At 33.1% G+C, this 15,112-nt stretch overlaps 1 protein-coding gene across 1 annotated transcript; it reads left to right on the top strand.

Annotated features, from left to right (window-relative positions):
* Window positions 1-13,483: 13,483 nt before the first annotated feature.
* On the top strand, window positions 13,484-15,045 carry LOC113772437 (katanin p80 WD40 repeat-containing subunit B1 homolog). Its single transcript, XM_027317030.1, has 4 exons — window positions 13,484-13,498; window positions 14,440-14,556; window positions 14,645-14,713; window positions 14,798-15,045. Exons 1-4 carry the CDS (start codon window positions 13,491-13,493, stop codon window positions 14,856-14,858), a joined length of 255 nt encoding a protein of 84 aa, XP_027172831.1. The 5' UTR covers window positions 13,484-13,490; the 3' UTR covers window positions 14,859-15,045.
* Window positions 15,046-15,112: the final 67 nt, after the last annotated feature.

Below are 15,112 nucleotides of genomic sequence, written 5' to 3'. Positions count from 1 at the left end.
CTTTCCAATAATTTTCGTTGTAAAAATGTCAATAAACTGTCCCACTACTTGTGTTTGCAATACATACAAGCATCTTCACCATTTTGTCGAACTGATTTACGTTTCTTAAATTCTTCTTCTTTTGGTAAAGTGGACACATCATAGGACATCATCAATTCAAAGAAACCTCAAGGAAAGAAACGTTTACCCATTTATTAATGACCAATTCCACGTTCATGCTTGCTTTTCAAAAATTTATCAAGTTCAAGGGCCACTTTTTGAACATATTTACAAGGGTGCACTGCCTGCAGCATCAGTAAGAAGAGACCATTATGATGGTTGTTGATCTTTGTTTTCTCAAGAAACCGGTCACAATAGAGCTACTCGTATAAAACCTCGTTTATGTTATCAGTTTTAGTGAACCATGTGCTTGTTAGCATTGCAATTTTAATGTAAAATTAACTTTTTAGAATTGCATTGTTATTTACATTATTTTTCATTCGTGTTAAGAAATTATGGTATAAGATTTTATATCTCATTCAGTATTTTCCTTATCAAAATCACCCAAATTTACAGCATTCATGTTGTTCATAAAATTCTTGCTTCTAGTTTAGATATTTATTCTGTTTAGTAATTATAATATGGTGCATTCTTCTAGGGCCTATTAGAGTTTTGATTTCATATATGCTCAAATTATCAAATGAAAATAATTTTTATTTTTTTATAAATTATTAACAAATATAAGGCCCAAAACGGGGAAAAGAAGAATAGATTTTTAAAATTGAAAAAAAAGAACTTAAAGAAAAAGGGGTTTTTCGAGAATAAAAAGGAAGTAATATTCTCTTGCTCCATATTCAAACTTTAGAAAGGAGTTAGGCGATGACCAACCTAAAAATATTTCAATTTATTTACAAATTGTTATTGTTCTACATTAGAATCTTTAAGAATACAAGAAGCATTAGAATCTTTAGAATCTCTACCCTATGGTACCTTATGGTCAAGTTCTAAAGCTTATAATCCTAAAAATTTAATGATGAAAACAAGAAGAATTAATGGCTGAAGATTCGGTTTCCATGATGAAGGTTTGACATTTTCATGATTTTGTACTTTCAAGAACGTGATCATACTACAAAATTGGAGAACCTATTAAACCTCGATGTTATATGATTGACAGGTGTCGAACATGTACAATAATAAATTCCAACTCACGATCAAATATAAACGAGTACAATGGCAAGTACGGTCGTTTTCATAGGATTAGAGGGAAAATCTGTTTCTTTCTAAGTAAAAGCTAATTTTTTTTTTGGGGGAGGGGGGGTTGGAGAATTAAAACTAAAGTAAATAATCAATGTGACTAAAAATAATTAAACTAAAGCAAATTAAATTTAAATCAAGGATTAACAATCTTTAACCAAGGATATAACTCGCGAAGTGATTCATACAATTGCTCATCGATACAATGATTATTTCATCCATTCGTTAATAAACAGATTATAGTTATCACACGCGCGATAAACAACCAACTTTTCCTTATTGTCTCGATAGTTAAGGTATGCTCGTTAACTACTTCTCTAACTAAGAAATAACTTTAGGTAAGTCCGTAGAATTTAATTTCTTGATTGCATTATAAACTAAAAAGCCTTGTTTTATTCAATAAATACACTACCAGGGTTTATTTAAATTAGATTATATGTCTCCCTAACATGAAACCAATTACACTAGTCGCCACGAATTTAAGGCAATTAAACAATTACAGTTTTCAATGCCCTAACTAGGAATAGTTCATTAGATTGAATTAAATATCAAGTGCCTTTGATATTCAAGCAACTAACAACTATGAGAAATTAAACCAGAAGACATACGAATACTAACGAATAAAAGAAATTAATAAAAATGGTTAGATCTCACAGATGTAGATGAACCAAATCCTTTGTTATCCCCTGACTATAAATGAAAATTAGTTACTCTTCATCAAGAGTAATCCAGGCAATTCCATTGAAGAGAGTCGCATAAGCCCTTTTACAAAAGAAGAAAAATAAAGAAAAATAAAAGACAAAGAGAAAAGCCAAGCAGCTACTATTCTTCAAGGCCACAGAGTCCTCCGCAATTGTCTTTCTCCGCGTAGTAATCAAACGGGAGCTGGCCTTTTTTCTCCCAATTTCCTACTTTGTATCAACTACTAATAATAAAGACGTGTTTCGTAATTAGAAAAGATACTATAAAAGATAATCTTCTACGTTTCCTAATTCAATACTATAACTAATAAAGAAAATCAAAGTCTTCCAAATCTTCAACCAAAAGCTGTCCGGAGTTCAACTCGGACTTGAAAATCTCCATGTGCAAATTCCTAATCATCTGGACTCGATAGCAATTTTTAAAAAATCACCCCTTTAATCACTTTTTGCTGCACCTTGACAAGTAGATATTTGACGTGTTTTTAGAGTGTTTTATTAGTTAGTTTTTGTGTGTTTTAATTAGTTTTATAGCTAATAAACTAAGGGGCTGCTTGTTTCACAGATTGGAATCGGAAATGAAAATGGAATCATAGACTCTGGTTTTGGAATTAAAACTTTTCATTCCAATATCTAGCTTGGTTCACACATTGGAATTAGCATCATTCCAATTCCTGATGCTTGGTTTGATGAGTGTTGAATTAAATGTAATTAAATTCCAAATTTACCCCTGATATAACAATTCTTCTAAAACAAAAGAATTACACATACGACAAATTAACATCTTCATAATTGTAACTACAATAGTTATTAACTTTTTGATAAAACATAAGAAAATCATAAATAATAAAAAAATTAATACCAGAAAATAAATATAGTGGCTGCATTAACAAGGAGTAAATTCCCAAAAAAATGAGTTTTTAAACAATCACCCAAAAGGTGACGATTTTTGAGTCTCTTCCCAAAGGGTGAAAAATGCATCCAAGGAATGTGTTCTACCAAAAAAAAACGCAACTTTCAAATACGTTATTTTATGTTTTGGAAATTTGTTTAAATATGAAAAATTGGTTAAATAGCCCATAAGATACCAGCTCTTTATGGGAAACTGACAGATTTTGTAATATGTTTTGTACCAGCTTTATGGGAAACATACCAGCTATTTATGGAAAAAATTGATTAAATAGTGCCCAAAGGAAAACTAGTATGTTTTGTATTTAACAAAAATTAAATATGTGAAAGTTAAAAAAGAAAAAGAAATTACCCATAAGATACCAGCTCTTTATGGGAAATTGGTAGATTTTGTATTTAATATGCTATTTAACCAATTTTTTATATTTAAACAAATTTACGAAAATTAAAATAACGTATTTGAAAGTTGCATTTTTATTTGGAAGAACGCATTTCTTGAATGTGTTTTTCACCCTTTGGGAAGAGACTAAAAAATTGCCAGCCTTTAGGAAGTTAGTTTAAAAACTCTTTCTTTTTGGAAATTTACTCCATTAACAAGTCGTTTGTGGTTCCTACATTAGATAATGATATGAAATAGATCTCTCCTTACATATATGAACAAAAGAAGGAGACTCAAATCACAAAAGCTAACCATACCAAATACAAATCAATTGTCTAATCCAGTCGAGAGTGCCACTCAATGTCCACAATCTCCAAAAGACTAATCATATAACCATCTAACAATCACCATAACAAAAAGAAATTGCCATCAAATCATCACTTTCCAGCTAACAATAATTTTATTTCAGCGAGTAGATGGAGGATAAAGGAGGTTAATTACATATTGTCGTTTCATTTCTGCAGGAAGATTGTAGAACACATGAAGCTTGGAAATCTGCTCCGAAAGTATGTCGGCTGCATTCATTACATCTCCACTCGGTAAAGCAAGTTTCATTAACTCAGCAACAACTTGATCTCTTCTATCGGAGACCAATTGCTCACGTTTATCCTCATTTGACATGGCTGCTGCCATAGTTGTGAAATTAGCTTGAATTCCCTCCACGAAATCTCCAAATTTGCTGGTGAGAAGTTGCAATGATGCATCAAGATCACCCCTTGTTGTTGATGCAGATTTCATTTTTTTTGACACATTTGCAATGGGAGGGGATTGTTTCTTTTGTTTCTTGGAATTTCTTGTGCTTGTTGAGCTTGGTTGAGTTGATTGCTCCATGGAATTTACTTCATCTTCTTCTACCTTATCATTATCCGAGTTTGACATAGCATCAAGCCCTTCATCTCCTTCCTCCAAATTTTGGACATCTTCCATATCTTGGACAGCTTGTGCAAAATCTTCAGCAACATTTCCAGTGGCTCTGTCTCTTCCATATACAATTTCAAGATCTCCTAAATATGGAAATTTGACATCCCAAAGGCCCTTCGCATCCTTATGAGTCTAGAGATAGAATAGAAAGATAAATGATAATCTTAATAAAAGGTTGAAAAAGAACATATCAGAATGTAAAAAGTAATCAATTTCTTACCTTGCACCAATCATCATACCACTGTTTTTCACAAGAAATCTTTTTCTCAGCATCATTCCAACTACAACCACTTTCTTTGCACATTTCAACAATTGCATGGAACCTATTTTTCAGCCACTTAACTTTTGATTCAATATGTGGGCTGACTTGTTTGGTAAAAGTAGGTTGCTTACGCAAGATAATTTTAAGCAATTCGCTCATATAATTATTTTTAAATCCTCCATCTGATTTCCACATTGGATCACAAGCCAACTCTTGCAATGATTCTATGAGCACTTTTACCTCTTCACCAGTCCAAAAACATTTATTTTTCCCTCTTTCACGTACAATTTCATCATTCTCCATCCTATCATTTAGAAGTCAACCCATATCTATCAATTAATTTTGATACACAATAGCATATAACTGAAATAACTTTTTCTTCTTTTGATTTTATTTGGCGTCTTCTACTTTTGAGACGAATGAATGTTAACTGGTACCATATCATAAACAGTGCAATAACAACCATTATCATTCCTGATAAAATCTGGCTTTGCCCTCGATATTTTTTGCGTCTTCTGTTTTCAATAGGCAAACGTGGCATCTTTGTCTACATAACAATATGACAACCAAACGTAAGTATTCACCAAACTAGATTACGGCATCAAAATCTTCAAATGCATTAAACATCAATTGATCTTATTAAAAGGGCCTAGACATGCATCATACATCCGTAAACACAATGATGTATAGATATAAATAAGTATAAACAAACGAAATTGATGGTTGAAACTTGAAATCCTAATGTACGAATAACTATGAAACTGAAAGCTATTCAAGCAGACAATTTTACAAACAGGTACAGGGCATGTAGAAACCCACCCAAACTATACCAGTATTCACGGATCAAATAACCAAAAGATCAAGAATTGATTGACCTCCATTGAATGCGTAATCCAAGAAAACACATTAAAAACATAAAAATGACAAATCTAGTGACATTAATATTTATCTCACCAAAAAAAAGAACAAAATAATGTATTTGTTGAAGTAAGTGAATTAAAATACATGTATTACAACAAAATACATGGATTAAAAACATGTATTATTCTCACCAATAATAGTGTATTTGTTGCGCAAAATAATTTCTTATTGGATTTTGTGACAAAAGAATATGAATTCATGGAAGGAAGACTTTTTTGCAAAACTGACAGATTGTGTAGCGTGAGTGGAATAAAAGTGAGAAGGTGATGGGTCCAGAGCATAGCATTTTGGTCCAGTTAGTGTTATTGTATCAGATTCCCTTCTTTTCTTCTTTATTTTCAGCTACCCAGTGAGTAGCCTGAAAAAACAGAGAAGAAGAAAGAGAAAATCTTGCATACGAAAAGAAAATTGCAGAGGCAAGGGAGTTTGTAATCCACTGACCTGGGATCAAGGAATTCACCCTAGTAGAAGACTCTTCAACTCTAGAATTCGTTGTCCAAGGAGAGTCGAAAGCCACTGATCTTTATGGTTGTCCAACCGGTGAAGTAGAAGAGGTAGAAAATCTGATGAAGAAGAAGAACAGAAGGTGCGGCGTGTAATGAAGAAAAAAAGAGGGTAGGTTCGTCATAAATGTTTTTGCTCGGGAATGAGTTGAGGGTTTTGTCCAAAACCTCCCAATTTACTCAGGAATGGTGAAAGTCCGATTTTTTAGAAATGATTCCAGAAATTGCATTCCAATAGACTTAACCCAAGCAACAAATAAGGGATTCATTCCATTATTTGATTCCCAAACCTTTTAACCAAGCAGCCCCTAAGTTTCTAGTGAAAATATGCATTTTATGGTTTAAGTGGTAAAATTGCATATCTATGCATTTTATGGTTCATCATAAATGTTTTTGCTCAGGAATAAGTTGAGGGTTTCGTCCAAAACCTCCCAATTTACTCAGGAATGGTGAAAGTCCGATTTTTTAGAAATGATTCCAGAAATTGCATTCCAATAGACTTAATCCAAGCAACAAATAAGGGGTTTATTCCATTATTTGATTCCCAAACCCTTTAACAAAGCAGCCCCTAAGTTTCTAGTGAAAATATGCATTTTATGGTTTAAGTGGTAAAATTGCATATCTATGCATTTTTATGGTAAAAACTTCATATTTTGTTAGGTTTAATGATTCAATCATCAAATGGCATGATTTTGAGAAAGATAATTGGTTGATTTTGATGATGGCTTGAAGTGGTTTAAAGAAGATATGAACTGCAAAAGAGGAAATGCAATCAAGAACAAAAGGAAGCAAGTTTCATAGCTTTGACATCTTGTGGTATTTTGGCTATATCTTGAGCTACAGGTATCAGATTGAAGTGATTCATGAACCATTTTGAAGATAAGAGATAGATCTACATTTGGTACGAGACATCGAAGTCCAGATCAGTTGTTTTCATGGTCAAAAAGTCGAAATACAAAAGCACAAACTCTGTTGTCGAAAGTTGGAACAGAGCTCTGACCAGTTTTTGATATTTTGATCATATCGTGGTCCACAGAGTTCCAAATTGGATGATTCTTGAGGCATTAGAAAGCTAACTCAAAGGTCTAAAACTTTCGTGTCATGTACAAGAGTTAGTTCGGCCTCCATCATCATGAAAATAGCTGTTGAAGTGGCATAGAAGTGAAAACGCGACTTACAATATGCGAGTTGAGTCGCGTATTCATGCAGTCGTGTATTCTCTTCTGTTTTCTGCAACTTGCTCATCAACTTGCCTTGATTTCACACAACCTTTCCATCTCAATTCCAGCTACCAATCTCCATTGTATCTCATCAAGAAAAAGGTTGGAAATTTGGAAAGACAACTCATAGGAGTTCAAGAGTCAATTTTGCCAAATAAAAATAACTCATTTGGTTCTTGAATCTCTCTATAAATAGCAGCCTTGGAGGACCATTTGAATAACTTTGGAAAGCTAGAGAAACTCACCAAAAATGTAGTCTTCACTAGAGTTTCCTTAGTTCATTAGTGAGGATAGTATAGAGTACTTAGTGTAGTTTATCCATCTTGTATTTGTAGCTAGATTTGGATGAAGATTGGAAGAGCAAAGATGGAGAGTTTGAAGCTCATATGACAAGGGTGACATCTCTCCTATCACTTTCTCTTTTGTATTTGATTTCATGTTTAACTATAATACAAGTTTGGATCTTATTTTCATGTTTAGTTAAAGTGTATGCCTAGAGTTATGGTTGAACTTTCTATATCTTGTTAGTTATGTTTACTTGGTTATTTGATGATATTATTTTGAGCAAGTTATTTATCACTTTTGCTTTTCTAATCATGATTAACCGGTCATTAGTTGTGATTATCTAAAGGTTTTAAGTTTGCAATGAGAATTAGAATTTAACACTAGTTCAATGAAGTGATAAACCTAGGGAGTTCACTCAATGAAAGTAGAGGAGCACCTATGTGGCTTTAGTGACTTGTTTCATGTAATTTCATAGAAAAAATGAACTTGTAGTTAATTCATAACCACGAAAGTAGGTATGGCTTAGCTACAAGTATAATTGATTCACTACAAGAGTAGGTTTCATATATATTAGGAAATTACGCCATAACTAGCCAAGATAATAACATTCACCTAACTGCTAACTTCATTTGCAAGACTAGTAAGGAATTCCATATCTCTAGGAGCTTTCTAGTGCTAATTTTTTATTACTTTTATGTTTATGGTAGTTTAGATAATAAAGGAGTTCAAAAAACACCGACAATTGCAATCTTCTCTATGGGATCGACCCTTAATACCCTATACTCACTCACGATTCGTATACTTGCGAAAAATCGTGTGTGGGATATTTAGCAATTATAAATGCAAAACTTGATTGTGAATGAGTTATATGTTATATGTATACCCCGCGCACATCACACCTCCCTACAATTAGCACCAAATACCAAATATAAATAAAATCTACCCAATAATGCAATATTTGGCAAATATTGAGGGAAAAATAATCATAAATTGAATAATAATTTTGCACCCTATCAATTCCCCCCACACCTAGATTATGTCTTTCTCAAGCGTGAGAACAACCAATCAACAATTAAACAAGAACAATGGCTATCGCCCTAAATCATCCATTGTCAAGATACAATTAAAACACATGTCAAGTATTAGTCGCTAGTCTCCAAGAAATATCTCTCTGATTAGCTTCTAAAACTAAGGACTCTTCATTTCCTTGCTAACTAATCTGAGAACATAAAATATTCAACCGACATTTGTCATCAAATGGTTCAACTGTTAAACAAAATCTCAAGTTAAGGACTAATCTTTTCCTTAATTATAGATAAATTATCATCTACAAATAAGAAAAGTAAAAAATAAAAATAAAAATTTATCATCTTTTCTTAATCTATAGTGAAGCCAACAGGGATGTCACATGCCATCTCCTCATGTTGAAATTTTGTTCACTAAAAAAAAATCAAACTAGATTGTCAAAATGGTAGGGTTGGCTGGGTTTGGGTTTCAAAATAGGCTCATAGTGATCATGCATCGAGTTTGGACAACACTATAAAGGCTACAACTGGTATAATTACATGTTTAATTCTTAAAAGACTATATCTATAAGGTAATCAATATATATATCACTATTGTATTATATGCTACTTATTATCTAAAAAATTATTATTGTTTAAGATGTTTGTGATACTAATTATAATTTCGTTACCTAAAATTTGAGTTTGCAATTAACATATTATATATTTGGTGAAGTATCACAGTCACAAGTAAGAAAGATAAAACATTTTAATTCTAATCCTTAACCATTTCAAGGCGAAAGGCGCAATTTAAAGGTCCAATAGGTCAAGCCCAGTCCTGGCATGAATAATAGCAATTCCGAATGATTGATACTAAAACAGGACCTCCCACCCCTTTCGAATTGTGCAAAATCATAGAAAATTTCGATTGTCATTTTTCTCTTATTATTCTGTTGCCATGTTTACTCGCAGCTAAGTCCTTCCATTTCCAATTTTGCATTAAAAAACAGTACCAATAGCCAATCTATGCTTCTTACCTTGAGAGTTCACATTGCCAAGAGGTACCCTCCACAAATCTTGGCCAAAAACTAGTTTGTTGATTCTTTTGTTTGGGCAAATGTAAACATGACTCTTACCAACAGTTTACAAACACGGGCTGTGCAAGTGTAAAAATTGGTAAAAACAATGCGATGTAAATTTTGCTTCTTATTATTGTGTAGCAATAATAAAAAATATATACTTTTACTTTGTGACTGATTGCAAAAGAAAATGTGTCATGTTTGCAATAAGTTAGCCTCTGAATGTATTATGAGATAATTTCAGAAACCTCCCTTAAGGTTTCTAACTATTTCACTAGTCTCGATTCAAGTTTTAAAAATTAAACTAGCCTCCCTTGAGATTTATTATCTTGTAACATTTGGATTCAACCATCAATTTAAATGTGATATTAAGAGAGAGAAGATAATATGATTCCACCATTACTCCTCATCTATTAAATTATTTAATTAATCTAATACCAGCCTAAACATTATATAAAATACCAGAATTTGCTGTTTATCATCATGGATTAAATCACACATGGCATCAAAAGTAGTATATCATTCTATATATTTCACTTAATATAAGATCCAAAATTACTCTTTTCAGTTACAAAATTCATTGTCAAACATGATTAACAACCAATAATAAAAAAAATATGTAACCAAAATATTATAAAGAGCGAACTTTAATACCATAAAAATCTCAACAACTAACCTTAATATGCTAACATGAATATTTATGATATTAAAGTTTGTTCTCTATAATATTTTGGTTGCCAATTTTTTAATTATTTATTGTTGATTATGTTTGACAATGGGTTTGTAACTGAAAAAGATAATTCGAATCTTATATTAAGTAAAAAATATAAAAGATATGTATTTTTTGATGATATATGTGATTTAATCCCTAATGATAAACAACAAATTTTAGTGTTTTTATTTAACATGTGTGTTAGTATTAAATTAATTAAATAATGTAGCAGATGAGGGGTAATGATAAAATTATATAATTTTCTCTCTCATAATACCACTTTTAATTATTAATTGGGTCTAAATGTTACAAGATAATTAACTTCAAGAGTTGCTAGTGTAATTTTAGAAACCTAGAGGTTGGCCATTAAAATAGTTAGAAACCTCATTAGAGGTTTCTGAAATTATTCCATGTATTATTTGCAGAGACAGAGCCTTGGTTAAGTGTTAAGCTGATCAATTTCCTTAACCAAACAAATAATATAAAAAAAAGTGTTCGCCTGATTAATGATACATATGCATGCCTCCCAATAGCAAGTTTGCAAGGGTTCGCTCATCATTTTGCATATGAGCCCATAATTGCCAACTATTTGAGGAACTGCCACATTCATTTTAATTGTAGTTATTTTGCCTTAACATTGGCTTGAGCGTGGGAATGGTTGAGGACATAAACCCTGAAAAGTCATTTCAGTACTCATTGTCTACAAGTTCCCACAATAATGAAAGATTTCGTGCTAGTTCTAGGTATGCAGTTGGTGCCTTGATAGAATTTACCACCCAAAAAAGAAATAAGAGCAAAATACTAGGAAACTGCAAATTTTTTCAAATTAATAAACAGTTTATCTAACGAAATGGGCACTTGTTGCTAACCAGTGCCCACTGTATACCCATTAGAAATATCCATTCATAGAAGATGCTATTTAGGTAAATTCACTAATTCATTGTATGGCTTCTTCTATTAAGGTAATTTGCATACAAATCTCTCATCTATTAATTGCAAATTGAGGTGGATGAGTAGAAGTCCAGCCCATTGCTCGGTAGTACAGACTGTATTGACTTTTTCTTTCGTGATATCACCAACTTTATGAACCACAAATTCGATTATTATTTCATTTGTGGGGCTGAGGCATCATTGATTTTTTAGGGTTTCCTGCACGATGAGATGAAGTTCTATATCATAAATTTCTATACAAAGTTGTAGTTCAGAATATTCGAGGAACCATCACTTTAGTTTCTTGCATAATCACCAAGACCTTTAGTATTTGAAGGTGATAAATAACTTTGTCCTGGAAAAGTTTCAATCATGTGTACTACTTATTAGTTCTTCCGTTTCGTTAGAAATTATGTCCTCTTCAAGACTGCTCAACTCAGAAATTTACCTGGAGACCTTTTGGTTGTATCCTGTTCAACTTCAAAATGTTAAAACTCATCAATTTGGATCATCCTTGAACCTTGACAATTTAGTTTTGACTGGCCCTTAGATCCTACTAAAATTCCCACCACGGCTAAGAGAAGATGCCTTGAATTACAATGAATTTGCAAATCCCAACACCCGTTTGCACTACAAAAAATTATTTCTTTCGTGACAAATTTTTCATGACAACCAACCTATTCATTACAAAAACAATACTTTTATGACAACCCGTCAGGCAAATGTCCTTCAGAAGGCAAACATGTTTTTCTATTTTTTTCATTGTCTAGAGTTACTTTCCCCACATCAATTCGTCAGGAAAAGTTTTCATTCTCCCTCCATTTTTTTCCCACCAGTTTTTTCCCCGTTTTGGACCCAAAAAAATTTAGAAGGAAATCAGACTTATGACATGGAAACCGGGAAACAAAGAAACACTTTTCCGTATCTCTTACTTTTGGAACAACAACGACAAAGAAACACTTTCTCCAAATCTGTAACTTGTCTTCATATCTCCAAAAACAAAGAACAACAACGAACTCGAACTTGTCTTCATCTCTTTCAACAAGAGAGACAACACGATGGTCTAAGGTGATGTAAAAATCAAATAATCCTTCAATTTTGTCTTCAATTTTGTCTTGAATCAGTTCCTTTTCTCCAAATCACCCTTCAATTTTGTCCTTAATTGGTTTCATTTTTTATTTTTATAGTGGGTATTTTATTCATCTCTCTCTTTCTCTGTTCGTCAAAACCCAGGAAGATGTTTAAATTCTTGTGCCCGGGGATATAATCAGTAGAAAACTTGTTGATATCATTCTTGCTGATGCTCGCTTGCTCGACAGAGATCCTTTGAAAATTGACCCGGTTGGTATCCTGTTTTGGTTGCTCCTCCTATTTCCAAGTCATCAATTTTTCAGCTCTGCTCAAGGTACTGAAAGTACAATAGTGGAATTGGCAGTCGGCTCTGACTGGTGAGTCAATTCAATTTTTCAGGTCTGACTATGGAATTTGCAATCAGCTCAATTTTTCAGTTTTGTTGCTTCGCTATTTAACAGAAAAGTTACAATTTTTAGCTTACCCTTTTGATGAAAGATCGATATTTCATGAAATGGCATTATTTTTTATACAATGCAGTTGTAGATTAAGAATATGTACTTAAATTACAATTAAGTTTCTAAATATTTCCTTGGGTTATATGTCCTGGTGCAAATATTGGTTATTGGATTAGAAGTGTGGTAATGTTGTTTGGATTTCATGGCCAAAAAAAGAGGAAATTTCGACTTGGTTAGTCAAAATGGGTGTACTATTGTCCAGTCTTTTTTATACGTATGTCTACATAGTTTGAACTACATTTGAGTGGCTTTTATATGAGGTAGTTGTATTTTGTTTTGGGTGAAGATAATAGATAAATTTCAGGTCAGCATGGAACACTGAAAGAAATTTTAAGACTGGCTATGGGGAAACCAGCAATGTGTTCTCAGTGGTTGCATCCTTGCTACTTACTGCAAGGATAGTCTTCGAACACTACTGACACTTTTTCCTATGCATCACCCATATAACAAAAAAGTGAAGATGGCCCAGGATAATTTGGTGGTGGAGAAATCCCAGTGTTGCAATAAAAAATGGAGCATGTTAGTGACTTACCACGGCCTAAATCTCATTGCTTGAATTCAGCTTACTAACAGAGTTGAGATGTGAGAATTATGACAGCAATGCTAGTTGCTACTGTGATTATCTATACTGGATGTGTGACTTCAGATTCAGTTGTTCTTCCATTTCCAGATTAAAGGTGGAATGGCAGGGTTTACAGGACAAATTTCTGCTGTCATAATTCTTGGCATTATGTTGATGTGTCATAGTTCTTCTCATTTGCCCTGTAAATGCTCTTGAAAGTGAGATGGACAGGTAAAGATGTTTAAGCAGCAGTCTCTGGCTTCTTTTATAGTCTAAGCCTATTACAAATTGGAATTTTGTTGGATTTACAAGACATTTGACATACATCTAAGCTGGTTGCTAAAATAACAGTGAAGCCAGTCACACTGTTTCTTAGTTATTTAAATTGAGAAAAAGATGATTCTACCTGGATATTTCTTCATATAGGTGTGTTTTTAGTTAAAAATTATCATTTTTGTTCCATTAGTATCTTTCTCTTACCAGCCCAATTGGAATTTTGTTGGATCTATGATACATATCTGGAATAGATCTAAGCTGTTTGCTAACAGTACAGTGAAGTCAGTCTCGTGATTTCATAATAAAGTAAATTGAAAAAAAATAATGATGATTTGGCCTTGACATCTCTTTGTATAGGTGCATGTTAGTTAAAAGTTATCATTTCTGTTCCATTAATATCTTTTTCTTACCAGCCCACTTTCCATTTGCCAACTTTTGCACGCTGTGAGCTTTAATCTAAACTTTTGCTAGCTGAGAAATGGCAATAGAAACTTCTGTGTTAAATTTCCTTTTTGTTAGATGGGTAGCTATGAAAGAAACTGAGGTACAAGATCTATTTAACTGGCTTGCCCTGGACTTTGAGAAGGCAGGTTTTATTAATGAACTTCTTACGTTGTGACAATGTAATATAGAAACAGTTAATTGAATTTTTACGTGGTGCCGGATAAATAGAAAACTCTTTTGAGTTAAACTTTTCACATGGTGATATTTATCTATCTTGCTCAGATCTAATTGCACAGATTTTTCTTACAACAAAAGGTAATTTGCTGTATAAAGGTTTTCCATGAACTGTTTGAATGGATGCCTTTATTGGTTTGACATGCCTGTAAATGTGAATTGTTTCCAGCTGATTACTTATTCTGTTCTCTTGGCATGTGATACATATTATTCTGCAGGCATCAAAATATCTCATTGGAGATGCTTCTGAAGCTGGTCAGAGTATTTGGGTCAGTAATATATTCTTCTATATCAGCACCTTCATCCGTAGGAGTGGATATTGAGGCAGAGCAAAGGTGTGATTCAATATCTCAAAACATCTCTTATTATCCGTATTATCTGAAGTCTCCTAATTCTGAGACTCTTGTTGGGTTGGTGCAAAAGGTTGGAACGCTGCAATACATGCTTTGTTGAGCTTGAAAAGGTTAAGCGTTGCTTGCCTGTACTTTGCAGGTGATTGTTCTCTCCCTAAATTGCTGTTCTCAATGTACGCACATGATGATTTCTTTGTTGCTTATTTGTTTTGGGGTTTTCCAGAAGAGGTGGTTCAATTGCCAAGTCGGCACACGAGTTAAATCTAGCACTTCAAGAAGTTTAGTTTCATGAGGAAAGTGTGTATTGATTGAGTAGTTTAGTTGCAAATATTGGATTGACACCTAACATGTTTCTCCAAGAAGACTGTGGGACTTGATCGCAGTCGTGCCAAGTGGAGGCTGCTAATTCATTCATTTAACTCAAGGTTGAAAGCTGAGTGAGAAATGGCCTTTTGCTTTCATCTGCTTGAACAGATATTGCGCCCCATCAACTTGACCTGGTGGAGGATGCTTAGGTCTAATTCTTGGCTAACCCAAT

The sequence above is a fragment of the Coffea eugenioides genome, chromosome 5, assembly GCF_003713205.1.
Source record: "Coffea eugenioides isolate CCC68of chromosome 5, Ceug_1.0, whole genome shotgun sequence".
NCBI classification, from domain to species: domain Eukaryota; kingdom Viridiplantae; phylum Streptophyta; class Magnoliopsida; order Gentianales; family Rubiaceae; genus Coffea; species Coffea eugenioides.
The sequence above is the reverse complement of the archived record's forward strand: the minus strand, read 5'-3'. Positions and strand labels throughout refer to the sequence as shown.

Excerpts from the sequence above, each read along its gene's own strand:
- LOC113772437 (XM_027317030.1), top strand. Across the intron at positions 14,557-14,644 it reads GATATTGAGGCAGAGCAAAG|GTTGGAACGCTGCAATACAT; the intron begins GTGTGATTCAAT and ends TTGGTGCAAAAG. Across the intron at positions 14,714-14,797 it reads TGCTTGCCTGTACTTTGCAG|AAGAGGTGGTTCAATTGCCA; the intron begins GTGATTGTTCTC and ends GGGGTTTTCCAG.